The sequence below is a fragment of the Pogoniulus pusillus genome, chromosome 28, assembly GCF_015220805.1.
Source record: "Pogoniulus pusillus isolate bPogPus1 chromosome 28, bPogPus1.pri, whole genome shotgun sequence".
Classification (NCBI taxonomy): Eukaryota; Metazoa; Chordata; class Aves; order Piciformes; family Lybiidae; genus Pogoniulus; species Pogoniulus pusillus.
Genome location: NC_087291.1, coordinates 9,762,619 through 9,790,026, shown reverse-complemented (window position 1 = coordinate 9,790,026; position 27,408 = coordinate 9,762,619). Strand labels below are relative to the sequence as shown.

General features: G+C 45.1%; 1 protein-coding gene across 2 annotated transcripts in view; it reads right to left on the bottom strand.

Moving 5' to 3' along the window:
• The window catches only part of RAPGEF5 (Rap guanine nucleotide exchange factor 5), a 184,464-nt gene that overhangs the window by 58,822 nt on the left and 98,234 nt on the right, over positions 1 to 27,408 (bottom strand). For both annotated transcript variants that reach the window (XM_064167093.1, XM_064167094.1), the window contains exons 10-11: positions 19,468 to 19,571; positions 19,048 to 19,136 (exon numbers count right to left, since the gene is read on the bottom strand). In XM_064167093.1, coding sequence (XP_064023163.1) covers positions 19,048 to 19,136; positions 19,468 to 19,571 — 193 coding nt within the window. The remainder of the gene's footprint in view (positions 1 to 19,047; positions 19,137 to 19,467; positions 19,572 to 27,408) is intronic.

Genomic DNA, 27,408 nt, shown 5'->3' with positions numbered 1-27,408 from the left:
CAGAACACTAAAGGCAGCTTCAGTTTGCTTCCTTGTGTGATGGATGGGCTCCAAAAAAACCTGATGAGCTTCATGACGGTGCTGTTAGAACACAGTGCTACATTAATTGCAGACTTATTTGCATAATGTATGTCTTTAAATTATGGACCTGAAATTGTACTTGCTATACTGAGACACCCAGATCTTTCCAATGACAAGTTAAGGTGTAATTAAAGACAGCTTTTCTCCTCATTATTAAAACTTAATGGAAGACAGCAATAAAAAAAGCAAGCCTTGTACATAGTCTGTGTATGTATGAAGAACATTTAAGAGCTTCAAACTATCAGATTTGCCAGTACAGCTCTGCACTGACAGCAGAATGAGATAACACAGGTTCTTGCTTGCATGGTTTGAAGATCACACAGGGGTAAGGTACAAGGAACAGACATTATCTGGAGCGCAGCTGCTGGTGAGTATGAAAATACCTGCGTGGGCACAATGCCCTGCAGCAGCAGAGCTGTGTGCCTGTGAAAGGACCTTTGGCTGCTTGCAGTACACATTATACTTTTGAGAATGAATACCTTTATTCTGATAATTTTCAAGCCATTTTGGCTCCTTGGGGAGCTCAGCATTAGAACCTTGATTCAGCTGCACCATAATTACCCCGGGATTTCATTTGACGGCCCCACATATTGCAGTTAAATAAAGTGGAGATGTTAAACAATTACTGGATGAAAGCCCAGTAGAGTCGTTTTCCAAAGGTTTTTTTTTTCTTCACTTTTCCCATTATTTTGGAGTTTTAGTGCCACTTATTTAGACACCCAAAAATGCGTGCAGAATACAATTCTCAGAGAGGCACAACTTTGGACCAGTACAGTCCAGCTTTTTTCTTTTGTATCTTTCTTTTCCATGCCTCACGAGATACTGTATCTTCCATGCACACACTGGAAAGCATCAAATGCAAGAGAAGCATTCTGTATCTTGTGGAAATTGTTCCATCTGGCTTTACCCCTTCATGGACACTGACAGCTAGCTGTTCCTTGGACTTCCACAGGGCACAGAGGAATCTCCTTGGTCAAGATGCAAACCCTTTCTGCACAAGCATACATGAATCCAAAGCAGTGTTTTGGAGAAAGGTAAAACCACAAAGTGCAGTAACAGAGAGCTTACTATACTAAACTGGGCCTCCTGGCTCACCTGCACCATGACTGTTTCACCACTGCGCATAACCACTGGCTGCAACTAGCACTTGCCACCGCCTTTCTATAGCTCGTTGAGGCCATAAGTGCTACTACAGTTTTCATACAACATGCTTTATCTTTCCACTGTAAAGAGAAAGGGAGGCAGACATGGGCTCATCAGAGGCAGGAGGTACCTGCCACAGCTGAAAGCACAAACTCAATGTTCTCACTCCCGTTCTACTTACCATAGACCACAGCAGTGCATTTGGTCTCCTGCCAGTGAGGTCAACACCACCAAATGCAAGATTCATATGGTGATCCCACTGCAAATCACCCTTCCCTATCACATTTTCAAACCTTTCTTCAAACTAAATAGACTAATCAGCAACATACTTTCTACTGTCCTTCAGCATCTCTTCTTCTTTTTTTGTTCCCTAACAGAACATGTCTTTTGCAGCTCAACTGTCCGTCCAGCTGTCTGCCAGTCCCTTACTCCTGTAACCTTTGAAGCTGCTGATAAATTTCAACCAATTTTGAGACAGGGTAGAAAATTCTCAAGCACAATGTTCCTGTAAGTAATGGGAGGTAAGTGCATCTGTAGAAGAAAAAGAGAGACAGATTATTGTCTGGCTGAAGTAAAGGCTGCCATTAGACACAGCTATGTTTGTCAACATGAAATAACTCAGCCAGAGGAGATGGAATGATAGCACCTCAAGCTGACGCTGGTAGGAGTGGGTCTTTTTTGATTAAAAGATACAATCTCAAACACTGGCACTACTAGCACCACTGAGATAGCCTCCTATTTAAAATTCTGCAAACTCTGTCCATTGCCAGTTTCTCTAACACTGCTGTTCCTATCTCTCTGCTGCACCAGGTTGTTCCCTCTTCTCTCAGTGAGCTCTATAAATTCCCAGAGCTGAGCACCGCCTCCTGCTCTGTGTTTGGATTGCACCAGTCACAGACATTGCAGCTCCTGAATGCCTCTGTATATGCAGAATGATAACTCATTATCTTTCTGCCTTTGTTTCTGCAAATAAATTGAATACATTTGGGCTCTTTTAAAATAAAAATTATTATTATTATTATTGTTATTATTATTATTATTATTATTAAACTGCTTTGCTTATTCAGTTAGTCATTAAAATGCATTTTTAATTCCCTTTTTCTTACTAAAAAGCAGCATTCTTTCTGTATCATGCCTGGCTAGTCTGTGGAAAATCAGCAATTACATGATGACAGTCTCAAACTGCAATCACTTGTCCCTAGCTGCAGCCCAGCAGACACTTCTACGTGCTGGAGTGTAGCACCTACCTACAGATTCTTTCAGGTTACAAAACAGTGACTGTGTGTCTGCTTTTACTGAAGAATGCCTGCAAAGGTAGCAAAGAATCTTGAAGGTAGAGTGTAAGAATTACTTACTGCACCTCAGATAGCTAAATATTTGCCATAAAAGAATATATCTTTTAAAGCAAAATTTTAAATCACTTTTTAGAAACACATCACTGGTAGCAGTGAATATCTAGGAGCTGGAATCAATTCCATTAGGAGCTGCTGTTTTAAAGACGCAGCAGCCCACATCCCAGAAGGACAATGAAGTGTAATATGCCAGCTCATTTAATCACTGTATCCAATTATAAGGAGGAATAAATCATCTCACACATGCCTATGTCTGAATTTTGAAAAGTAAATAAATCATGAATAGTCAAGCCAAATGCTGTGGATCTCTGGATTCACAGATTAGCAGGGTGGTATATTCACTTCCCATTTGAAATGAGGCTATCCAAAAACTATTAACATCATCTAATTATTTCAGGATAAATGTGAAAGCTGCCATTTTGCTGTTCAGTTTGGAGCTTGATTACATGGATCTGCCACTCTCTGCAGTGGGGAACACAAAATCCTAACAAAGACTGACCTCGATGGAGCTTGTCTATGGTCTAATAACAGACTTTCCTAGTCTCTCTGCCCTAATTCGTGCCCAGAACTCTCCCAAGTCACAAGGATTCAGAAGAGGAGCAGGCCCTCTTGCTAACACAATGAACAGCAGCGCTTTGGTCAAGTGCTCCTGCCCTTTGATGCAAACACCTTTATTTCAGACCTATGTGACGGTGTCCTTCAGGACGATCTGGATGCTCTCCATTTGTTAAGAAAACCTGCAGTACAGCAGTTTCTTGCAGAAGTGGTGGTGTTTTCCTGGTTTTCAGACATTTACAAGTGTTCATAAAGACTCCTTGTTCTTTGTGATATAGAACACGGTTGTAACTTCCCAAATAGTATCCTCCTAACTTTGATTTCCCTTTCAATTCAGATGTTAAACCAAATGCCCTATGGCCCATCTGCATGTCAAAATCCTTACTCAAGTAGGGAGATCAGATTCTCATGAATACTAACACAATCTGTATGCACACATCAAAGGAAGAACAACTGTTCAAAATATTTACATAAGCTGCACAAACAACTCATAGGATGTGCCGAAACTTTGCCTAGAGAGACAGGCTATCCTGATGGAGTCTCCAACAAAATTTCCCTCAATTCACTGACAACTCATTAGGATAGACCTCCAGAAAAAGCTTTCCTGCTCCTTTGCAACAGAAGAGAAATATTTGAGAGTGTAGAGAAAATCTAGGAAACACATGAGAGAATCCAAACGTCAGCTGGCAGAGACCCTCCCCTCCCTATGTATTTAGACATGCCCAGGCTTCCTAAGTGATCACATCCTAAAATCTCTGTGTGCTTTGGGGCTTCTGCCCATGGCAAACCTCAGGAGTCCATGAGGCAGAGGGTTCCCACAATGGCTCCCCATAATATCACACTGCCCCAGGGAAGTGCTTCCCAGCCATCAAGCAGCCCCACTGGGCACTGCATGCAGCTCTGGCATAGGTTTGCAAGCTGTGTGTGGCCCAAGAGCCCTCCATAGCCTCACAAAGAGGGAGCAGACAATGTCCCTTTCCTTCCTAGGCCCTGCTCAGGGGGACATCCTTCTTTTGGGTAAATAGGGAGAAGACAGCAAGGACAGCAGCACAGCAAGGGCTGTTTCCTTGCAGTCACGCTTGGTTGAAGCAGGCCAGAGGTCTGCATCCCCTTGCCTGCCCTAAGGAACTCTCAGCCAGCCCTACACAGCCCTATGCAGCTGAAGGTGGAGGTGAGGAGCCGTTCACCTGCCAGCAAGCAGAGAGTAGGCGTGTGCTGAATTCCTAAATCATCCACTTGCTGCCTGCCTGCGACTGTTCCTGGCGCATACTGGGATGGACACCTGCCACCTGCCCATCGCAGCCTTATGCTGATCTCTCTGTCTGCAAGCATTTGCCAGTTACTGGTGGGGTTTCATGCTTTGGGGCAACCCTGCATGCTCTCTGCTGCTTTAAGACTTTGAACGAAATTCCTTCACAACGGGGCTCTGACAAATGCTATTTGTTAGTGATTATTTTTCTGCTGTTGTTTGTTTGCTTCCAGCTTGTGGCTCTGCATCCCCCACCATGTACTAACAGTGACAGCAAACAAAATCTCATGGACAAGGCTTCTATCGGGGCAGGGAATGAAACCTAACAAAGGTTTCCTTATTGCATTGATGACAGGGCTCTGAATTCACAGCTGGAAAGAACAAAACCAGTATCTGGCTGGATTGCCTGGGGTTTTTTTGCTGCAGTGGTTCTTAGAGAGGGGTCAACTAGTCCTAAATTCTAAGAGATGGGGGCTGGTCGAGTTAAAGAAAGGCTGCTGGGGTAATCAGTAGAGCCTGGTTGGTAGGAGGAGGGATGGTAATAGCAGGAGGGGGGTGTAGGGTGGAGGAAAACTGAAAGAAATTGAAAAGCAGTAGAAGGTGAGGCATAAAGGCCTCTAGCAGTCCCAGGTCAGACAGCATGATTTCTCTATGATTGCATCCCTGATTCTGGCAATTTATATTTCCATTGAAACTGAAGTTCAAGCAAAGGAGTAAAATCACAATTCATTCCAAATGCTGTCACAAGAGAGCCTAAGGTTTTTATTAGCTTCCATCAAAATTAGATCCATCAATGCTGCTACTTTATTTGCATTGATCTATCTTCCCCGACCTCTCACCTCAGAATGTTTTTGCACTCGCTGTCCTTGAAACAAGCCATCACATTTTCAATTCTGATTTGGCTTCAGAAGGACATCACCAGCATTTCTGCACTGAGACAAGGTCATCTCATGATCTCAGCCTGGCTCAGGAGATGGTGATGCGAGCTGCTGCCACAGCTACAACTCACATTGGTATTTTTCACCTTGCCTACAAGATGGGACAAGCAATTTACTTTCCTGCAGTAACTGATGCTATTCTGAAAAGCTCTTTCTGCCAGAACCATCTATACTCCACGAGGGTAACTAACATCTCAGGAGAAACCTTTGACTGTCAAAGTGCTGCAATTGTACTTCTGTTTCAATCTCTGACAGGATCAAAACTGACTTCAAAAAAAAAAAAAGAAAAAACAGTCAAGACTGTCTCCAATGCCTACCACACAGATTCTCCTAAAAGGTGCTATATACCCCCAAATGATACCAAATGAGATCAAGCCTTCCCTTCTGAAAAAGCAACAGCAATTTAAAGCCTGCACTACGAGCTTACAAATTGCAGTTAATGCACATGGCTTCTGAATTTGTGCCAAGAGCACTCTGCTCCATTATCTCCTTTTTAGATAGGCTCTTCCACTCTCAGAAAAGTATTCCAACTACAATCATCTATTCCCACATCCAACAGCTGATCTTCTGACATGCCCCCTAAAATAAAAACCTAGCAAGACAACACAAACCACACCAGAATTCCCTGGCTTCACCCAGCACACAGTAAATCTGGCCTTCTGTCACTGCTGCCACTGTTGGGAATGGTAGGACTTTTAGTGCTGTACAGTTGCTTCATCTTGGCATACTGGAACATAAGCCATGGGTTCAGAATGTATAAAGGGGAAAGTACTGAGTTAAGTAAACAGAGGGTCGAAATGACCTTAAAGAACATTGCAGCAGACAGAATTAAGTGGAATATGAGCCTGCGGTCTTGTTAACCTTTGCTTATCTAGTTGCTAACATAGGAGGTCTGTCTTGATGAGGGATGTACTGAGGTCTGTCTTAATGACCAATTAGGATTTAGCATGATCTTTTGGCTTGTATGTTAAGGTATATAACCAAGTGCTGAAAGTACAATAAACAGAACTTAGCTTGCATCAAGCTGCTCTCCCAATCTCTCAATCATGGTGTGCCACAGCTGTTCTTTCCCCTCTTTTTTTTCCTCTTAGACATGACAGAGAAGGCAGCAGCCAGCATTAGAGCAGGGCAAAGCCAAGCTCCACTGCCCCTGTTAAACCAGAGTGTGTGGGCAACAGTTTGCCAATGCCACAGACTGACTTTCTCAAACTAATGCATTTATTCTATGCAGCAAGCAGAGAAAGCAGTTAACACAGCTCAGGGTTGGCATCTATTAAGAGAGGTCTTAAAGGCTGGTAGAAAGTCTCATCAGGCACTACACATAGAGAAATCTATTCCAATTAATACCTTGGTCTGGGGTTGTGGCTTTCTGTTTTTAAATGCCTTGAGCCTCCTCTGAGCATAGGAATTTACAGAGCCTGGTAAGGTGGGAAAAAGAAGCACTGCATCACCACACTACACAACAAAGTATCACCCAACAGTAGTAATGTGCAGCATGATAGTGAGCCTGGTAAAGTAATAATAATTGTAGTTTGGCTATAGCCAAAACCAGCCCTGCTTTTGCTCACAAAAGACTGAGGCTGCTACTTCCATAATACCACAAAACCGTTTGAACTCAGGGCATGTTAAGAAGGCTTGCAAGGAAAGGAGGAATTAACAGCATGAGAGTAAATTTAGTTCACAAGAGGAAAAAAGCAGCTTTGAAGCACAGATTTCTTTCAGATTCTTTAATACACAACCTCAAAGCACAGGTCTTCAGTGACTCCATCCTTCCACCCTGTGGGCGGGGAATGAACACGCTCTTTATATTCCTCACAAAATGCTCATCTCACAAGAAAATCATTGTATTATTGTAATTCTGGACACTGGAACCACTGGAATTCAAACAGTGAAGACAGAATGTGAACTGTACTTTCACACTCAAAGATGCAGCAAGTATGTCAAGATACAGTTTTATGTTTTCAGCAGCCTACATAAAACCTGCCCCATTCTGTGAAAGCCTCCTTCCCAAAAAACAACCAACCCCAAAAGTGAATTGCAGAGCACCATCTCCAAGGTTTATTAAATTACAGAGAGTCCTCTCTTGGGAGGGAGTGCTTTGCTGTAATCTGAGAATGACCTTCTGATTTAACAGCCATTGCACTAAATGCTGATTGCAACACAGGAGTCACTAATGGCCAAACACCTCTACCTGTGCTCAATCTCTGCGTTGTGGAGGAGGAACACAAAGAGAGTACTAAAGATAGTGTCCAGTTTTTCAACAGTCTACAGCTCATGGTTTAATAGCAATAAGCCTTCAGATGAAAAGAAAACAATACCAAATGGTAAGAATGAGCAAATACCCAGGAAAGACTGGAGATCTGTGGTGAAGGGTCCATGCCTGCAGTTCGTGAAGGACGGCAGGGCCTGTGGCTACTGCTGAAGGTACAGGACGTGCACATGCCTCATACAAAGCACCAACACTGATATTTCAGTTTTGCATTTCCAGCTCCTACTCTCACAGTTAACTGACCTGCCAACCCACACACCATCTGTTGCTATTCCTCTTACACTACTCTCTTACAAACCAGGTCTCACTTTTTCTCTACTAGAAACAGCAGCTCTGAGAAAACTGTCCATGTTTTATAATTAGTTAGCTTCAGTGAGCCACTTTCCAGGGAAGCAAGAAGTCAGGGCTGTACCTGAGAGGATCTAGAAAGTTGTCACCTTCACAGTAGGAGCTGTCCTTTCCCTTCAAGCACTTCACACCTGGTGATTTGATCCCACTGCTGCAGAAGAATGTGCCTCCAGTAGACAGAACTCAGCGAGAGTTACCATGGTTTAGACAAATGTCAGAACTTGGCTATGACTTTTTGCTAAGCCAATGGTGACTTCCTTTGCCTCTAACGTTCTTATGGCTCACTAGAACCAGTATGATATTAGTTGCAAATGAAGGCATGTGGTCTGCTCCATCTCTAGACTCACAGCCACAAAAGACCAGCCTTCAGCATAGAATTTAGGCCAGAGAGGGAATCAGTCTCCCTTGTTGAGAGAGATCTACTTGGCACTAATGTCACACAGTGAGTCAATTTTCCTTTTTGTCTTTATGGTCTTCAGCCCCAGACTTCTGTCCTGGGAACAGGAATTACTAGTAATTGCAGAGCATACAACACAAGCTAGACTTGATGGTGAGCACTCACACTCAGGCTAAAGCAGAGGCAACCTTTGATACACTTTGGCCACAACAGCACTACAGGCTGGGGACAGAGTGGCTGAGAGCAGCCAGGAAGAAAGGGACCTGGGAGTACTGGTAGACAGTAGCTGAACATGAGCCAGCAGTGTGCCCAGGTGGGCAGCAGAGCCAATGGCATCCTGGCCTGGATCAGGAACAGTGTGGCCAGTAGGACGAGGGAGGTTATTCTGTCCCTAGACTCAACACTGGTCAGGACACACTTTGAGTACTGTGTCCAGTTCTGGGCCAACCAATTCAAGAGAAATTTTGAGATACTGGAATGAGTCCAGGGAAGGGCAATGAAGCGGGTGAGAGGCCTGGAGCACAGCCCTGTGAGGAAAGGCTGAGGGAGCTGGGGGTGTGCAGCCTGCAGAAGAGGAGGCTCAGGGCTGACCTCACTGTTGTCTATAACTACCTGAAGGGAGGCTGTAGCCAGGTGGGGGTTGGTCTCTTCTCCCAGGCAACCAGCAACAGAAGAAGGGGACACAGTCTCAGGTTGTGCTAGGGGAGGTCTAGGCTGGATGTTAGGAGGAAGTTGTTGGCAGAGAGAGTGATTGGCATTGGAATGGGCTGCCCAGGGAGGTGGTGGAGTTGCCATCCCTGGAGGTGTTCAAGACAAGACTGGATGGGGCACTTAGTGCCATGGTCTAGTTGATTGGACAGGGCTGGGTGCTAGGTTGGACTGAATGATCTTGGAGGTCTCTTCCAACCTGGTTGATTCTATAATCTTAGCCACTTAATGCATCTGCTAATTCAGGGATATATATGACCACAGATCCTTTTGTATATGTGAAATACCCATTGGTTTGATAATTCATATCATCTAGACTTCCAATGTCATTAAGGCAAAAGTAATCTTAGAAATATCAGATTAAAGTTCTTTAAGGTCACATTAGCTTTCCAGGAACTTTACCAAATCCCCAGTGTCAAAATAAGTTGTCTTCCAGGTGCCTCATCAAAATGTTTATACTATTTGAGTCTGTTTTGCAGTACAGCAAATTAACACATTCTGCCTTTTATAACTTAAAAAATAAAAAGAAAAAAAGATTAAAAGCCTTTTTCACTGTAAAAAGAAAATTTGTGATCTTCAGCCCTAAAAAAAGTTCTCTAGGACTAGTGATAAATCTGCACTTCCCAATTCCTTTCTGCTTAAACCACTAAGATCATTAAAACCCTTCATATTGTCTATGATACACATCTTCAAAACAAACGGTTTCACATTGGGCTTTCCTGAAGGCTCCTTATCACCTTCCCACATAGCAAAAGGTGACAACTAACTATAATGAATCACATAATCACATAGAAAAACCTGAGGGACTAAGAATACTATGAATTAATAGACCAACACATATAAGAGATAGCTTTTTCTTCTGCAAATTTGCCTCAAGCATAAACACATCACAAAACTTAGGGCCCTACCACAGTTCCAAGCTATTCCTGTAGAGGGCACCAAAAATTCCTTTAGTGTTCAAGGTGCCCAAAGGTGCATTTGGCTGACAGCTATCTCAGTTCCTCTCCCTCTGTGACTCTGTGAGGTGTGCTTACACCATGAAAAGTATCTATGGTGATGAACTGAAAAAATACTGAGTCTCTACAGGCAGAGTCCTGACCAGAAAGGATGTTCATCATTCTCCATACTGCCTCTAGTTTACCAGTCATTGGACATAATGGTGAGACATTCCAGGAACAGCATTCCCACATTCTGCCTTTCCTAACTTTAGTACCCAAGTGGAAAAAATAAACCAAAACCCAACAAAACCAACCCCAATCCCAAACCTTTTCTCCAGGCTCCAAGTGCTTGTTTTCCAGAAATAACTGTCTGAGCTCCTGCCAGCAGACAGCATCTTAGACATCCCCTCCTCGCTGGCATTTCCTATTAGCTCAGGCAGCACAGTGTGTGACAGCCTGTCTGTAGTGAATCCCAGACATGGCACTCCTCCTGCAAGCTGCTTCAACTCACTAATGTGACAGAAAATAATCCAAACGGGAGAAAAAAAAAACTTTCCTACTAAGATACATAGATCTACTTGGCACAAGGCCAAACCAAGCAGAGCAGAGGAGAAGCAGCTGCACATGGCAGTGAAGAGGAGGACTGGAGGATGCCAGATCTTCCAACCTGAGCAGAAACTAGTGTCACTACCAGCAATCTTGGTCCCAAGTTCATGCTATCCCCAGGGTTCCTGCTTCTCTTGTCCCAGCTCCAGGCTCTACTGTGCCATCTCCAAAGCCACTGAGCAGAAAACTCTTCACTCTTTGTAGCCAGCTGAACTGGTAACTCGCTCAGCTGTCATCCTACCATGAGGAACTAGAATCTAAGGTTACAGTAAGGTGCTAATCGCTTCCAAGCTGCAATGTGCTGCATGAGTCAGATCAAAGATCCCCATAAAAGAGAAACAGGTCTTTGTCAGAGGCCAACAAGGGATGCCCAGAGGGAGGAAATAAAGGGGGAGGGGGGGGGAAGAAAGGAAAGAAGAAAACAAATACAGAGTTATCTTTCACTGATAAAACCTCCTAGCTTCCAGGCACCGGCAGTGTACACTTTCCAAACAGGAAGCTGTATTGACATCGCTCCAGTGATGGAGTTTTTGCCAGGATTTTACCTAATTGGTTTTAAAATCCTTCCAGCCTTTGAATTCCACAAAGTGCCCATGATGACCTTCACAGTTTCACTGTGCATCATATAAAAAAAACCCTAATCTTTTCCTTATTATAAACCAAATAATTGCACTTCAAAACACTTCCAACAATATGAAAACCAACAAACATTCTTTTCATACTCACCTTCCTCACACGATTCATAGTTTAATAGATCAGCACATGCCTCCTTTATAGAAATTGCTTTTCTATGATGACCATACCTAAACTATTTATTTTCAGCCTTATTTAATCTGTACTGCTAATCACCTTGGCGGTTCTTTTCAAGCTGTTTTATTGTTGTTGTTGTTCATTTACAACCTTGAGCTGGGAGAGAAAAAGGATCTGTACTATACAGACCACATTACACAGTAGTACAATGGCATAACTGTGATTCTTTTCTGTCTTCTTTCCCCGTTGTTCCAAGTACTGTTTGCCTTTTTGATCAATGCTGATGAAAAGTTCCAAGAACATCCCACACTATTGCCAAAGACCTATTTTCAGCATGATAGCACCTCTGCTGAACACTTATAATAAGGAGTTCCTTTTCCCCACGTTACAAAATGCATTACTTTGCACTTTTCAAACTTGGATCTAATCTGCAATTTTATCATGCAGTTTGCAAAGATTCTTATTCCTTTCATCTTTCTTCAGCCACAGGGCTGGCTTGAGGGTACTCACATCCAGCCAATTTCCCCGGTGCTGTACTGCCCTATTCTTAATACTTTCATGAAGCTATTTTTGAGTTGGATCAGCTTCCTGATCTAAGTAGCCTTGCAGAGGCACCTAAGCAAAGTTTGCCAGTATGACAGGACAATGCACAAGTCAGAAGTGGGGATAGTAAGGTGTAGAAGAGTATAATCTTGCATGGCCACCAGAGATGAAATCATTGCTTCACTTATCAGGAGACCTTCAAACATTTAATCCTATGAGCACATACTGTTACCTGAGTTTTCATCCTCAACTCAGCAGCACACAGTCTTCAATGGTGACTTCTCTCCATTTTAAACACTGGTAATTTACTGTCACCTTTCATTTACTATCTTCTCAGTCATTATCAGTAGTGGAAAACTTCTTTATTGAAATGATCATTATATTTGCTTAAGGATTTTTGGCAAGAGACTTTTGTCAAAAACATTATAGAAACCTAAGATATAGGCAGGCCAGATCATATATACCCTCTTCTTCCTTCCAATCTTTAAGAGCACACAAGATCTGACTTAACTCTGAAAAAAAAACAAAAACATTTACCTTCCCTCAGTACAATATTCCTGCATACATTTCTCACTTCTGCTTTTACTGTATTGTCACCCAATTTGCCAGCACAAAAGCATAACTCTATGCTGCAGTTGTGAATTTAATCAAATTTCTGCAAGCAGCAGCAGTCCTTCTCCTCTGATGTCCTCCACTGCACATCTCATACTCCCTGCCACCCTTTTCCTATGTCCAGAAGCAAATTTTGTACCACCAACAGAGATAAGTGGATCAGGAGAGCAGTGCATCTTAAAAGCCATCATTTAGTATTTCCTACATTAGCATCAACCAGGTCCAGCTTGCTACTCAGGACTGCTAAAAAACTACATCACAGGCTACAGAAGCACAGGGGAATCAAGGCAGCAGCAGGAATGGCTGGTCAGGGAAGGCTGAGCTGCTGCTTTTGAGTACGATGCCAGTTTCTGCTGGAATAATGTATTGGGAAAATGTCAGCCTTATTGCTTAGATGTTCCCTAAATAGAACCATTTCTTTTAATTGGCACCACATTTTTCACCTTCCTCTGCCACTGAAGCTGATTTATATGATAAATTACACAGCACTGTTAGGAGTTCAGCAATTTCATATCTGAGTTCCTTTAGAAGTCTTTGGGGACTAATATCTGATCCTGGTGATTTGTTACTATTCATTTTATCGATTTATTCTAAACCTACTTCTACTGATGCTCCAGTTTGAGACAGCTCAGACTCACACTGCATGAAGCAGTGGTCCTGTGCGAGAATCTCACCAGGTTCTCTCACACTGAACACCAAGATAAATTGTGATTTTAGCTTTTGTGCTATTCTTACATTGATGTTGCTCTATGAACTCTGCAAAACTCTTACTCCTCTCCCTTGGACATGAAAATAACACACTTCTAGCCCACTTGGCTCAAGTTTTCTGAATCATAGAATCAACCAGGGTGGAAGACACCTCTAAGATCATTCAGTCCAACCTAGCAACCAGCCCTGGCCAATCAACTAGACCATGGCACTAAGTGCCCCATCCAGTCTTGTCTTGAACACCTCCAGGGATGGCGACTCCACCACCTCCCTGGGCAGCCCATTCCAATGCCAATCACTCTCTCTGCCAACAACTTCCTCCTAACATCCAGCCTAGACCTCCCCTAGCACAACTGGAGACTGTGTCCCCTTCTTCTGATGCTGGTTGCCTGGGAGAAGAGACCAACCCCCACCTGGCTACAGCTTTCCTTCAGGTAGCTGTAGACAGCAGTGAGGTCAGCCCTGAGCCTCCTCTTCTGCAGGCTGCACACTCCCAGCTCCCTCAGCCTCTCCTCACAGGGCTGTGCTCCAGGCCTCTCACCAGCTTCATTGCCCTTCTCTGGACTCATTCCAGTATCTTAAAATCTCTCTTGAATTGGTTGGCCCAGAACTGGACACGGCACTCAAGGTGTGGCCTGACCAGTGCTGAGTACAGGGGCAGAATAACCTCCCTCGTCCTACTGGCCACACTGTTCTGATCCAGGCCAGGATGCCATTGGCTCTCCTGGCCACCTGGGCACACTGCTGGCTCATCTTCAGCTACTGTCTACCAGTATTCCCAGGTCCCTTTCTTTCTGGCTGCTCTCCAGCCACTATGTCCCCAGCCTGTAGTGCTGCTTGGGGTTGTTGTGGCCAAAGTGTAGAACCCTGCACTTGGCCTTGTTAAATCTCATCCCATTGGCCTCTGCCCACCCATCCAGCCTGGCAAGGTCCCTCTGCTGGGCCCTCCTACCTTCCAACAGATCCACACCTGCTCCTAGCTTGGTGTCATCTGGAAACTTACTGATGCTGGACTCAAGACTTTGGGCAAAAGTGTACAAAATACCTCAAAATAATAACACCAAACATTTTGTTATACAGGACTGGTAGAGGATGGGAGGAAGCTTTTATTCTCTCCATCCTAAAAACTGGAAGATAGGATCACAAAGTAGTGTGCAACTATTCTCCTTGACACCAATCCACATGCATCAGATATGCTGATGCTGACTGTGTGGCAGCCAGGGCAAGCTCTTCCAACAACTTTTACTCATCGGTAATGACCAGTTGAGCACAGTCATTACTGTGCTCAGTGAAGAAAAGTCTTACTAGCACCTTTTATAGCTAAAACCAAACCAAACAAAAATATCAAAAGCAAGGGATTGTTAAACAAAGGACAACACTTACAAAAAGCAGAGCTGTATCTCTTTTCTGCAACATCACTTAGAAGCTGACTACAATCAGCTCATGCAAAACAGTACCCTTCTCCTAACAGGTGGCATAAAGCTCTGCAGAGGGATGCCATTACTTAACATCAAAGCAATGTCCCTGGTGCAAGTGTAGAAACAGAATGGATTTTTGGAAAATTAACCAATACTATGCAGTAGTTCTAGGAAAAACAGTCATGGTCTGAAAGCCCTTCCTAGATGCCAAGTGATGTCCCTAAAGCTAAAGCTGCTTCTGAGTGACTGGGAAGAGTTGCCACTAATCCAAGGACCATGCATAGTCCCAGATACGGTGAGGCAGCATGGTACAAAGGTAGCTACTCCTTTTTTCCCCTTGGTTTTAAGAAACCCAGACCATATTTACACTTTCCAAACATCTATCTTAGCTGCATCATGAGGATTCATCCTTTTTTTCTGTCTTGTTAACCTTTCCCAAGGCCTTTCATCATTTGCCATCCCACCTTCTGTGATAGTCTACCAAAATCACCATGCCTCCTCCCTTGCCACAATCTCTTTCACCCAGTCCACTCAAAGCATACACAAGTAAAGACTGACACCATCACATTCCCCAGCCATACCATCCTTCACATACATCCTTTCTCCGTATCTCCATTTTCCACCACTTGTTTTTCTCAAAGACCCTCACAAATCAATCTCTTCCTCACTCTGTTAATTTCCTAAAGTGAATCCCACAGTAGAGGTAAAAGACAGGTAATGTCATCAGATGTGATAAGGGAGATTATGTTCTGCTGCAGCTGCCTCAAGGTAATGCTCTAAAAGATCCAGGCAAGCCTGGAGGAGCAGAAGTGAATGTGATGATCCCCGTGTCGTTCCAGAGGCTGCCAAATGCTGAATGCAACCACTGTGAGGCAAGAACAAAGACCAGTCAGAGGATACTCCAAGGTCTAGATCAGTATAATGTCCAGAGAAGGAAATGCTGCTGCTAATGCCCAAGAAAGAAAAGTTTTTTGCAATAAAGGACAATTCTGAAAGTAACATTGCAGTCAATGGGATGGGATTAGGGATCCTGAGATTCAGCCTCTTAGAGATTACTTGTTCAAATCTCCATCTTTGATAAGGATTAGCCCAGGAGTTATGCCTTGCATTTTCTGCCTGGATAGTGACACATTTCAAATGTCTTACTCTGTTCAGTTCTTAAAACTTCAAGCTGTCTTCTGAAGTACACACTCAGACATCCCCCAGTGACTCCAACAGCCTTAGAGATGACTCAGAAAAGTTGTTCATGGCAGAAGTTTTAAATTTCCATCCATCTCACTGTAGGAAACAGGAACAGTCTTCTGGAGGGTTAGTACATTACAGGCTGTAATAAGTCAGGGTGATGAAAGCTTTCTCCCTTTGACATCAAAGGCTGGCAAGCCCAAATTGAAGATGCTGCCTCAAAAACTCACATATACTCCCAGACTCAGTCGTCATCAAAAATCCCCAATCATTAAACAGTTATTAAATATGTTAGAGTCTTGCAAACCTCCAGCTTTCAAGACATCCTTGCCTACAGAAGTCAGCTGAGCAGCCAGCTAGCCTACCTGTGCCTACTGCAGTGTCCCTCTTTGTGTCCTCAGCCATTGTAACCATGTTTAGACAAGTCACAGACAGTGGGATGAGTCTGCAGGTCAGGTCCCCACCTGCTTAGTGCAGCAGGGTATCCTTTGGGCAACTCGATCTAGTATGCACCTGCATACTTCAGAGGGGGTTGGACTAGATGACTTTTAGAGGTTCCTTGCAACCTAAACCATTCTGTGATTCTATGATCCTTCAACAAAATTCTTAAACTGTCTTGCTACAGGTTTAGCAGAAGCTGAAGGCAGCCTTGAGCCCTGGTCAGCATCTCAGTTAAATTTATTCCAAAGCAGCCTCAAAGTTCTCCCAGCTGCAAATGGCACCTGATGGCTTGGTTTAGAAAATGAAGGCTAGTTGGGAGCATTACATGGCACATCATGCAGCTATATCAGTGTTTATAGAAAGCAGTGTTCCATGACCAAGCAAGCCCCAGGAAATAGTGGCGTTCTTTTTGATGACCATCAGGGTTTGCAGTTATGATTTGTTGTACAAAGGGTGGGACTCAAAGCATTCAGAGCATCCCTCCTTGGGAAACAGTGTGAAGGGTCAAACAGAACAGCCCCCTGCACACCAGCATATGTAAGAACAGCTCTTTCTCATGTTCTTTGGGGACACAAATAAGCAAACTGGATTGGAGGCTGCAGGGAAAGCAGGAAGTCATCCTGGAATTGGCAAACAGACAGCAGGAGCAGCAGCTGGGTGCAACAACATCCTTTTATGTTCCACAAAGCTATGCTTGCTAAAACACAAGCCTGCAGGACTCTCTAACTCCACAGTCTCGGAGATGGGCCAGACTGGAACTACAAAAAAATATACAGAACCACAAATCCAAACAAACAGCAGAAGAATGCCTTCAGGTGCACACACAAAGATGTACACATGTGCAGTCTGCTTTCCACATTTGCTCATGTCAAATGCCACTGAGACAGTAAAACAGACCGACAAAAAAGATTACAGAGGCAATTGCCATGTGAAACACTGGAAAATTTAACTCTTCGAGTCTTTTTTTTTTCAATTAAGTTCTATATCACCAGATTAATAAAGTCAAGGGAAAACTACATGATGAACTACCCTTGAGAAACTGCAGGGCCGCTGGGCAAGGTTTAGCATACTTCTTTGTGATGGCAAAAAACTGAAGGCACAGTGACTTTGTTCTGTCCCTGGGATCCAGTTAACCCTGGCTACAGGGCAGAGCTAATTGTTTCTTTCTAAGAGGAGTCAGGATAAAGCAGAAGAGGTGTGGGGAAGCCAATTAACCTTTAAATACATTACCATCTGCTAACAGCCAGGCAAGCAGTGGTTTAGCACTTGTTTTGAGGGCAGTTTACTAGCTCCTCTCGTTAACAATAAGAACAGGCTCATCAGAGCCTCCCAGTGATAGGAGGAAGAGAGGGGGCACGGAGCAAAGAAAGAAAAGGTAGCACACGTGAGGGTGCATACAACATCTAACGCTTTATGCAGAGAACGCTTTACATTTGCAAACACTAAAATTTAATGCATACCACTAGTAAAAAGCTCATTGCTTTCCAATAAGATTGTGAGTTCACGAAAAAAGATTAAACAGCCTATAAAAACAGGCAGCTAATGTCCCTCAAGCTGCATATGACAAACATTAATGGAGAAACTTATTCTGGATCCAACATTTGACCTTAAAAAGCCAAGGAAAGATCCTCACTACACTAAGAGATGGCTCAAGTAAATGATATGCAGAACTAGTCTGAGGGTATCTGTGGAAGGAAAACAAGCACAGCTTCTCTCTGCACTAAATATTAATGTCTAGGCAGACAAAAGCAGCACTAGGAATACTGTACTATCACCAGCAGACACTCTATGTGTTTCTTCAAGGCATCCCCACCGCAGCACTAGGAATATGCCTACTGTCCCACTTTAAACTAATGAGTTGTTCTGAGAACCCAATCCCGACGTTCCTCTGGGACTTGCAGACGTTATTTATATTTTCAGTCACTTAAAAGGATTAAAGTGTGTTTATTCTCAGTAATCTCATTTGTCGAGAGAGAGATATACGGGCAGCACGAGTAAGTTTTAACCCTACTGGGAAGGATCAAATGCACGGCCCCATTTGCAGCCAGCTGCCTTCCTCAGTTCTTCACTACTCGGGACGTCTGAAAGTCTCCCCAGCCTGGCCGCTTTCATTAAAACTATCTATGAATTGAAGCTTGCAGGCACTTCTGATAAACTACCCCAAGAGCTCTAGGTGACAGCAAGCTGTGCATACAGCCAAGAGATCCAGCTGAAAATTAAACTGCATGTCAAGTAGCTCGATCAATATAATAATTGCTCTAGGCTGAAACAAACTACAGTCTCTGATTGAAGGCACACAAGTACAATGTGAGGCTATACGCTGTGCCTTGGGTTATGAGGAAATTTATCTATTATGCTTATGAAACAAAGATATGCCAAAATACCGAGGAGGGTGGCAAAACAGTTAACCAGGAGGTTGAAGTACACAGCAAGTATTCTGATCAATATAACAGCTGCAGGCTAGCAGGAACGGCAGTCTCTGCCTGGAGAGACACAGGTGCTGTGCCATGCCCGCCGCAGCCTGCGCTGCCCGGGCAGCCGCGACAGCCTAGCATGAAAAGGCTCCGGTCGCTGCTCCCTGTGTGCGGCCCCGCTAATTGCCTGCAGCTCTGCCCCGGGGCCCCACGCCCTGCTCTGCCACCCGCATACCGGTACGGGTTGAGCATCACCCTGGCGGTCGACTTTCGTTCTCGGGTACCCGACAGCGATCCCCGCTCTGCCAGCACCGAGACCAGGATCAGCACCAAGACCTCTTCCCCGTTCCCGCCTGGGGCTGCCGCCAGTGCTCCCCGCAGGGCTCGCTCCTTACCCGTCTCTTTGTCCTGCGCGGCTTCCAGGTGCAGGTCGCTGAGGAGATGCTCCAAAATCTTCTCCGGCGTCCCCGACACCACCACGTATCTGTCGGAAAGCAGAGAGTCCCCGGAGTCATCCTCGGTGGAGGATTGCGAGCGGCTGCTCCACTCGTCCTCCTCATCCTCCTCGTCGATGTACTTGAAGTAAGGCACGTCGAAGGTGGGCAGCGGTCGCTCCCCGCCGCGGCCCGCCAGCGCCTCGGGCACCCGCACCCTGCCGCTGCCCATCGCGCCCCGCTCCCGGCGCCCCCCTCAGACGCGCCCCCCGGGGGCCATCCCGCCCTGCTGGGGGCCACGGCCGCCGCCACCCCGCCCGCCGCCGCGGAGCCCGGCCCGGCCGGCCCAGCCCCGCGCTCCCGAAGCCGCGGAAGCCTTACCTCCCGCGCCGCTCGGGGGCCGGGCTGCGTGACCACACCTTCCGCAGCACCAGTGCTGCGCCGGCCTCCTCCCGCGCCCGCTCGCCGCCGCCTCCATCGCTGGCCTTCCGTGCACAGGCGAGGGAAGAAAGAGACAGAGAGAGGGCGGTTAGCGCCTGCCGCCGGCTCTGCCCGCCGCCGGAGGTCAGAGTCGAGAAGGGGGCTTTGCGCTGAGGGACAGAGACGAGGAACGGGTCGCCCTTGGTGAGCAGCACTCGGCATCCCCTGTGCCATGCTAATTCGCAGGAGGGGGCGGAGGGGATGCCAGTCCCTGTGTCCCCGAGGTGATGGTTTACTTAATTCCCCGACGGTCCAATACAGCAAGGGACAGGTAAAGACAGGCAGGTAGCGGCATGCGCTTACACAACGCAGAAGTAGATACACCTTCTGTAAAGGTTCTCTCTTGTACCTCAACAAAGACAATAAAACCATGGGGATAGGTGCACAGTGTCTGCCTCTGCGCACTCCTTCAAATATTCCTATTCTGTTTACAGACCTCCCTCTGGAATAACTTTTTGACTTGGGAAACAAACACCCACTCTGGAAGTTAAGCCCACTGAGAGCTCCGTGTGTGAATCTCAGCTATGCTGCAGTTTGAACTCTGTCTTCCCCATGGCTCCCTGAAACGGTGGAAGGGAGCTGGAACACCATCTATGTCTGCACAGGCAGCGTGCACCCAGAGAGAGCTGAAGTCAGAGACCAAGCTTTGCTGCTGACTGAGCAGGGCACGTTGAAAGACGGCCACTGCAAAGAGCAGCTCATAGGCCCCTGCAAGATCCTCCTGTGCATCAAGTGGACACTACCCAGCACTACTGTTGGAGGGCATCTCAAGGCACTTGGAAGAGAAGAAGGTTATCAGGAGTAGTCAGCATGGATTTACCAAGGGGAAGTCATGCTTAACTAACCTGATAGCGTTTTATGATGCCATAACTGAATGGGTAGATTCAGGAAAACCAGTGGATGTAGTCTATCTTGACCTTAGCAAGGCCTTTGACACCGTCTCTCATGACATTTTAGTGAGCAAGGTGAGAAAGTGTGGGATGGAAGAGTGAACAGTGAGGTGGGTTAGGAACTGGCTGCAAGACAGAGTTCAGAGGGTGGTGATCCATGGTGCCAGGTCCAGATGGAGAGCTGTGACTAGTGGTGTCCCCCAGGGATCAGTGCTGGGGCCAGTCCTGTTCAACATCTTCATCAATGCCCTTGATGAGGGCACAGAGTGTCTGCTCAGCAAGTTTGCTGACAACACCAAGCTGGGAGGCTTGGCTGAGACAGCTGCAGGATGTGCAGCCATCCATATAGACCTGGACAGACTGAGAGCTGGGCACAGAAGAACCAGGTGAAGCTCAACAAGGACAAGTGCAGAGTCCTGCATATGGGGAGGAATAATAAACTGCTCCAGGACAGGCTGGGAGGTGATCTGCTGGAGAGAAGTCCTGTGAAGAGGGACCTGGGGGTCCTGGTGGATAACAAGTTACCCATGGCACAGCAAGGTGCCCTTGTCAAGAAGGCCAATGGGATCCTGGGGTATGTTAGGAAGAGTGTCCGGCAGATCAAGGGAGGTTCTCCTCCCCCTCTACTCTGCTCTGGTGAGACTTCATCTTGAATACTGTGTTCAGTTTTGGGCTCCCCAATTGAACAGGGACAGGGATCTGCTGGAGAGAGTCCAGTGGAGAGCAGGAGGATGATTAGGGGACTGGAAGGCATGGCTTATGAGGAGAGGCTGCGGGACCTGGGGCTTTTTAGTCTGGAGAAAAGAAGACTGAGAGGGGATTTGATAAATATTTATAAGTATCTGAAGGCTGCCAGGAGCAGGGGGGGACAGGCTCTGCTCACTGCTCCCTGGAATAGGACAAGGAGCAATGGATGTAAGTTGCAGCAAAAGAGGTTCCACCTCAACACAAGAGGGAACTTCTTTACTGTAAGGGTCACAGAGCACTGAAATAGGCTTCCCAGAGAGATCGTGGAGTCTCCTTCTCTGGAGCCTTTCAAGGCCTGGCTGGGTGTGTTCCTCTGTGATCTGTGTTAGATAGTATTATCCTGCTCGGACTGGTGGGTTGGACTCAGTGATCTCCCTGGGTCCCTTCCAACCCCTGATATCCTGTGAACAAGTGCTTCAAGTGGCTTAAAAATCACTGAGGATCAGCCCTTGGCCAAACAAGAGGTGGAAATCACTTTATGATCCCTCTTTCTATTATTTTATTTCCTATTCCAAGAATCTGCTGCTTCTGGTTGTCACTGTGGTACAAGCATGTCCAAAAACACAACCCCTGCCCTGAAGAAGTTTTCTTTATCAGTAAAACAACATGTAGAATAGATCTAGTAAATTTCTGCAAGGTCAGACATACAGGTACTGAGCCAATTAATGTCAGATATTCATTGTAACACTCCCAAGGGACGGTACTGAGCAGCCGTGTTACGGCGATACTGATGCGTAATTGTAATCTTCCATTTCCCCAGCCGTAGGTTTTTGTTGCCTATGTGTTTGAAAAGCTGCAATGAAAGAAACAGCAAAAGAGGAAGAACAAGAAACAGGTGCAGCACTGAAGTGAATCAGTAACAGGAAGGTTCACCCACAAAAATAAATTCCTCCAATTCTCTGTTTTTTCTCTGCTATCCTCTGAAAAACAGCCCAAATCCTCTTTTCCTTGTGCTCACTGATGCTCCAAACTGCAGCATATATGGGACATATCTGTGATGTATGGTGCTGTATTTGTACACACCATCAATTTACACATATATGGAATGGATTTTAAGCATACCTATGTACATTACACATGTAAGCAGCTGGCAGCGAGTCAACAGGGAGCACCAGGGGGGAGAAAGCTCACTCACACTGAAAGGACACTAACAATGGTTGTTCTGGAAGATGATGTTCAGTCTTCCCCTTTCAGCATCTCACCAAGCAGAAACACGTTCAAAAAACATTTTGGGTGACTGTATGCAGATTAACAAGATAAAGTGCCCCAATAGTGAGATTTTTATAAGGCTTTTCTGCTTGTCATTTCTTGGATTATCAGTTTCAAGGAAGAGAAAAATCAGTCTAGTATGTCAGGAAAGATAAAAATTATGCAAAAGCAAGGCTAGTCAGGTTCAGTTTGGATTTTAATTAGCTACAATAATTACTGCTGGGGAAAAAAAAAAGGTAAAGGTTAAAGAATTCTTTTACTTTGCCATCTTCTATTAAAAATAATTTAACAGAAAAATTAAGTATTTCATTGAAATCCCATCTAAGCATAACGTGGGTTTGTGTTCGATCAGACCCTTTAATCGCACTGCAAGCAAAAAAAATTAACCTGAACAAAGCAAACCACAAAGACTAGTCCAATGTATTTTCCCAATTTCACTACAGATATTACTCTAAAATGACATCAGGGCACGCTTCATTTATTGGAATCTTGAATGGCCCGTGAAATAATTAATTCTCGCTGGAAGAAAACCAGGCTGCTCTCAGCATGCTGCATATAAATCCAGCGGCAGATGAGGAGGAGGAGGATGCAAGGGGCCCCCAAGTGACAGCAGCGTGTACTGAAGAGCAAGGCAGCACCCGAGCTGAGTCCCCAGGAGTCCGCAGACTGACTCTAGAGACACTCTCTTTGTACTGCCAATTAACAAGGAAGCCTCCCAGCGCTTCCTCAGAGCCTTACGCAGCTCTTGCCGAAGCAACCTGCACCGAGCCCGCAGGAGCGCCGCGGCTCAGCCTTACCCTCGCTCCCATTTCATGGGGAGGCAGATGAAATGGGGCAGAGAGGCTACAGCAGGGTCGCGCTGCAGATCAGCAGCAGAATCACAGCTTACACAGGCGACACTGCACTGCACCTGGGCTTTGAGCCCCTCATGCTGCTTATTTGACTTTCTTCCAGTTTCTTAAGGGTGGGAAATGACTCCCAGCAGCTTCAGTCAGAATACATTTGGGCTTGCGATTTCACAGAGGCGCGACAGGAAAAGGTAAAGCACCAGAGATGCCACAGGGGTAAATCGCTGACTCCCCATGTGGCCTTGAGTAAGTCTCTCCCTGCTTTGTCCCCTCAAATGCACCATTCACATCCTGCTTTGATGTTATAATCAATCTTTGGTGCACATTATCCACCACTAGCAAATTCAGCTAGTGTCCATGAACCTATGTATCAGCCAATACAGTTCACATTTATTGCAGCTTTTAACTAATCATCTCTTGATAGCTAAACACAGCACTATCAACTTCTACATCACTTCCCAACAGGAAGGTCCTCTGAACTTGGTGGATCTTCCAACCAACATTATGGTCAGTTTTCTACTTCTCTCATCCATCTTTCTAATACTGAAATAAGCCATTTATCTCTGGGGTAATATATTTTAACACCAGACAAGTGCTACCTTTATTTTCAGCATGAAAGGAACCCTGGGGTGGTATAAATATTTATATGCTTATAGGCATGAAGCAGCTGGGAGTCCTTTCTTAGAGGGCATTAGCTTGTGCAGGTTATGCTTTGCATAAGTAGGGATGTGACCTTCTGAAAATTACCATTGGGACAGAAGAAAGCAGAGGTAGGTACAGTAGTGTAGAAAACAGCTACAGTGTGCCAGCTTCCCTACAGAAGATCTTGAGTCACTGGGTTACTTGCAATTGACAAGAATCCAACCTCTGGCCAAATTAAGCAGCAGCTTTGGTATCAGTCAGGGATATTTCCATGTCCCTTGAATTCATGAGTTTGGCCTTTTTAACTAACCAAAAGAGGAACCAACATCCAGAATGTGCTGCCACCCCTCTTCCTATGAGAAATAGCCACCGCTAGAAATAGCATTGTGAAGCTGTTTTATTTTCTCACAGAAAACAACAGTATGCTGCTCTGCTACAGACATAGCATATCTAGATGCCTGCTTATCTAGATGCCTGCTTCCCTGAAAAGAAACTGTGTTTTCACATCATTCCTCCACAGGACAGGACAGGACAGCTGTGCAAAGACTTATTTCATTATCTTACCCATGACTGAAGCGCCCATTAGTCTGGAACACCCCTAACTAATCGTCCAAAATGAGCTTTTCCCAATGACAGAACTTTTCTCCAACACCTTTCTAGTTGCCTTTTTAAAGAAATGGCCCTGACCCAGAGCTACCCCAGTAAACCCCTAGATACAGACAGACTCCCACACTGCTGGTTTAAACGGGTAAAAGAGGTAATGCAGCAATAACGGGTAAGCTAAAATCGCCTCTGAACTTAATGGAGCATGGAAAACTCAGTCTGCAGACAGATTTCCCTACTGCCAAACAACTGAGCAAAGGCGTAGAGAATCTGCTTAGGGCAACAGGCAAGAAAGCAAACTTTACACAGGCTATCTGCTTCAAAATCACATTAAATAACAAAGAAATTGCCTCCTCCTGGAGTTACAGGGGGCAGGAACATTCTGTCTTTGTAGCATAAATTGGTAAAACTGACTCAATGCAATCAGATAATTCTGATAACTTCTGACTCCATGCCTTTTCAGCGGGTGCCAGGGCATGCCTGTGAGAGGTAAGGGAAAAGACACACACGAAGAATTCCTGGGGCTATTCGTGTTCTAAAGATGAGACTCTCCTTACCTAATGAATTTGTGGATCTTTTCTGCACACACACAAATATTTCCATGTAAGAATTGTGAAATAAAAGAGCAGGAGCAGAAAGGAGGCTCAGAAGCACAACTGTAAACTGGCTTCCACTACAGCACAGGGAAGGTACTCAATGAGGTGACAGAGAAGGACATTGCTTAGCCTGGAGAAGATAAGGCTCAGGGGTGACCTCATTGCTGTCTACAACTACCTGAAGGGAGGCTGTAGCCAGGTGGGGTTGGTCTCTTCTCCCAGGCAACCAGCAACAGAAGAAGGGGACACAGTCTCAAGTTGTACCAGGGGATGTCTAGGCTGGATGTTAGGAGGAAGTTGTTGGCAGAGAGAGTGACTGGCATTGGAATGGGCTGCCCAGGGAGGTGGTGGAGTCGCCATCCCTGGAGGTGTTCAAGAAAAGACTGGATGAGGCACTTAATACCATGGTCTAGCTGATTGGCTAGGGCTGGGTGCTAGGTTGGACTGGATGATCTTGGAGGTCTCTTCCAACCTGGTTCAGTCTGTGATTCTATGATCCTCATTTTAGAAGACTTACTGTTTTCCTGGGCAGGCATCTTTTTGCTTGGATGTTAGAATCAAACTCTGGCACATATCATGTATGCAAAAGAAGAGTTAGGAAAAAAATTGACAAAGATGGAACGGTCATTTTGGTTTGGGTTTTGAATTTTGGTTTTTGGGGTTTTTTTTATTACTACATCCTTCTCCTTCACTAAGGCTCTGCCTTTTCCTATATATATTAAGGACTTGCCGTGGGGCAGAGTCAAAGCAGAAACAAAATGCCCTCTGCTGAGACCCTGCTGTACCCACTGCAAAAGCTGGCAGCACCTGCCTCTGCAATGTGACACTGAGGTTTCCAAACCCTCTCACTGAGTACTAGCTTAGACACAGCAATAGTTCAGAGTTACAGCTGCTTTAGCTCAGAGCTCTGTCCAGGTTCGTTAAATCCTACAAGCAGATTCGTAAACATTTGTGAGAAACAGAAATCCACTAATGACATTAAAATGCCCTACACAGTGATTGTATTGGCTCTCAGTGACTTCTGATCAGTCCATTAAACTACAAAACACCTTAAATGGTTCGACCACCACACTCCCCAGCAGAGCAATTGTACCAAAATTTCCCAGTGGTCTCATGCTGAGCTATCTGTCTCAGAGGTGCACAACAAAGAGCCAACATTCGGGTCAACAAAACCTCCTCAGAATTTATCAACTTCACAAGCGGTTGTCAAATGAGCGTGAGCCACATCATGGGGAAAATAAAATAAATCAAAATCCTTTGCTGCTGAAGCCAATTTTGAATATCACATCTGATAATGCAAGGAACAAGCCCCTTCTAGAAAAACTGTTGGTGCTGTCATCTGCATGCTGAATATCTGCAGCAGAGGCAACGGTAATAACAAGTTACTTTTGTAGAGGGGTCAAAAGGACAGTGCTGGTAAGACAGAGATGACAGACAACAGGCATCAGGGAAAAGATTAATATCCCTACACAGTCATACATCAAGGAACTCAATTTTTGCCTGTAATCCCAAAACTGCTGAGAGTAGGATTATTTCTGCTTTCCCTATTACTAAGAAGAAAGAAACCGCTCATGGGAATACGGCACTGCTAAACGCGAGTCCTTATGTGAGCAGAAAGGCAGCAGTGGTGAGGTCCTAGAGCTAAAAGAAAACCAAAACAAAAGCTCAGTTACATGATGTTCCCCAGTGGTGGTGCCTCATTGTGCAGGCCACTTGAAAAACATAAAAAATCCATACAGGTCAAGAGCAGCCTCACACAGCATTGCATAAGAGGTCAGTAGCAAGAATTGCCCCACATTGAGACTGAATTGTCCATACCCCTGACTGGCCTGCTGCTACCTCCAACTATTATCATTTAAGACGACAGCTCTTCTGTGGAGCAGGCTTAATGAAAGGAGGCAATACCTCCAGCACTGGGAAAAGGGCACACTTTCTAACATAACATGAAAAAAACCCTTACTGGTGTCGCAACCACTGAAGTAATGATATCATAACCTTAACACTCTACAACTCCTTGTTAGAACATGAAAAATGTCTTTTTAAGACAACTGAAGGCTATCCATTTCAGTTTTCCCTTTCTTACAGCACATGCTCTTCATAGCTATTAGTAGAGAGGTTTGACAACCTGACAGGGAGCTACCACCCTGGCAAGGACAATCTAGGAAGACCTTCTCTCTGTAACTGCACAAAAGCAAAGGGGAAAAAGAAAGGGAGAGAGAGCAAGGAGAGAAGACAAAAGACGTGAGGATGGTATAAATATTGTTATCATTCTCTCACAGCTGGCAGGGCAGCACTTACTTCAAAAAT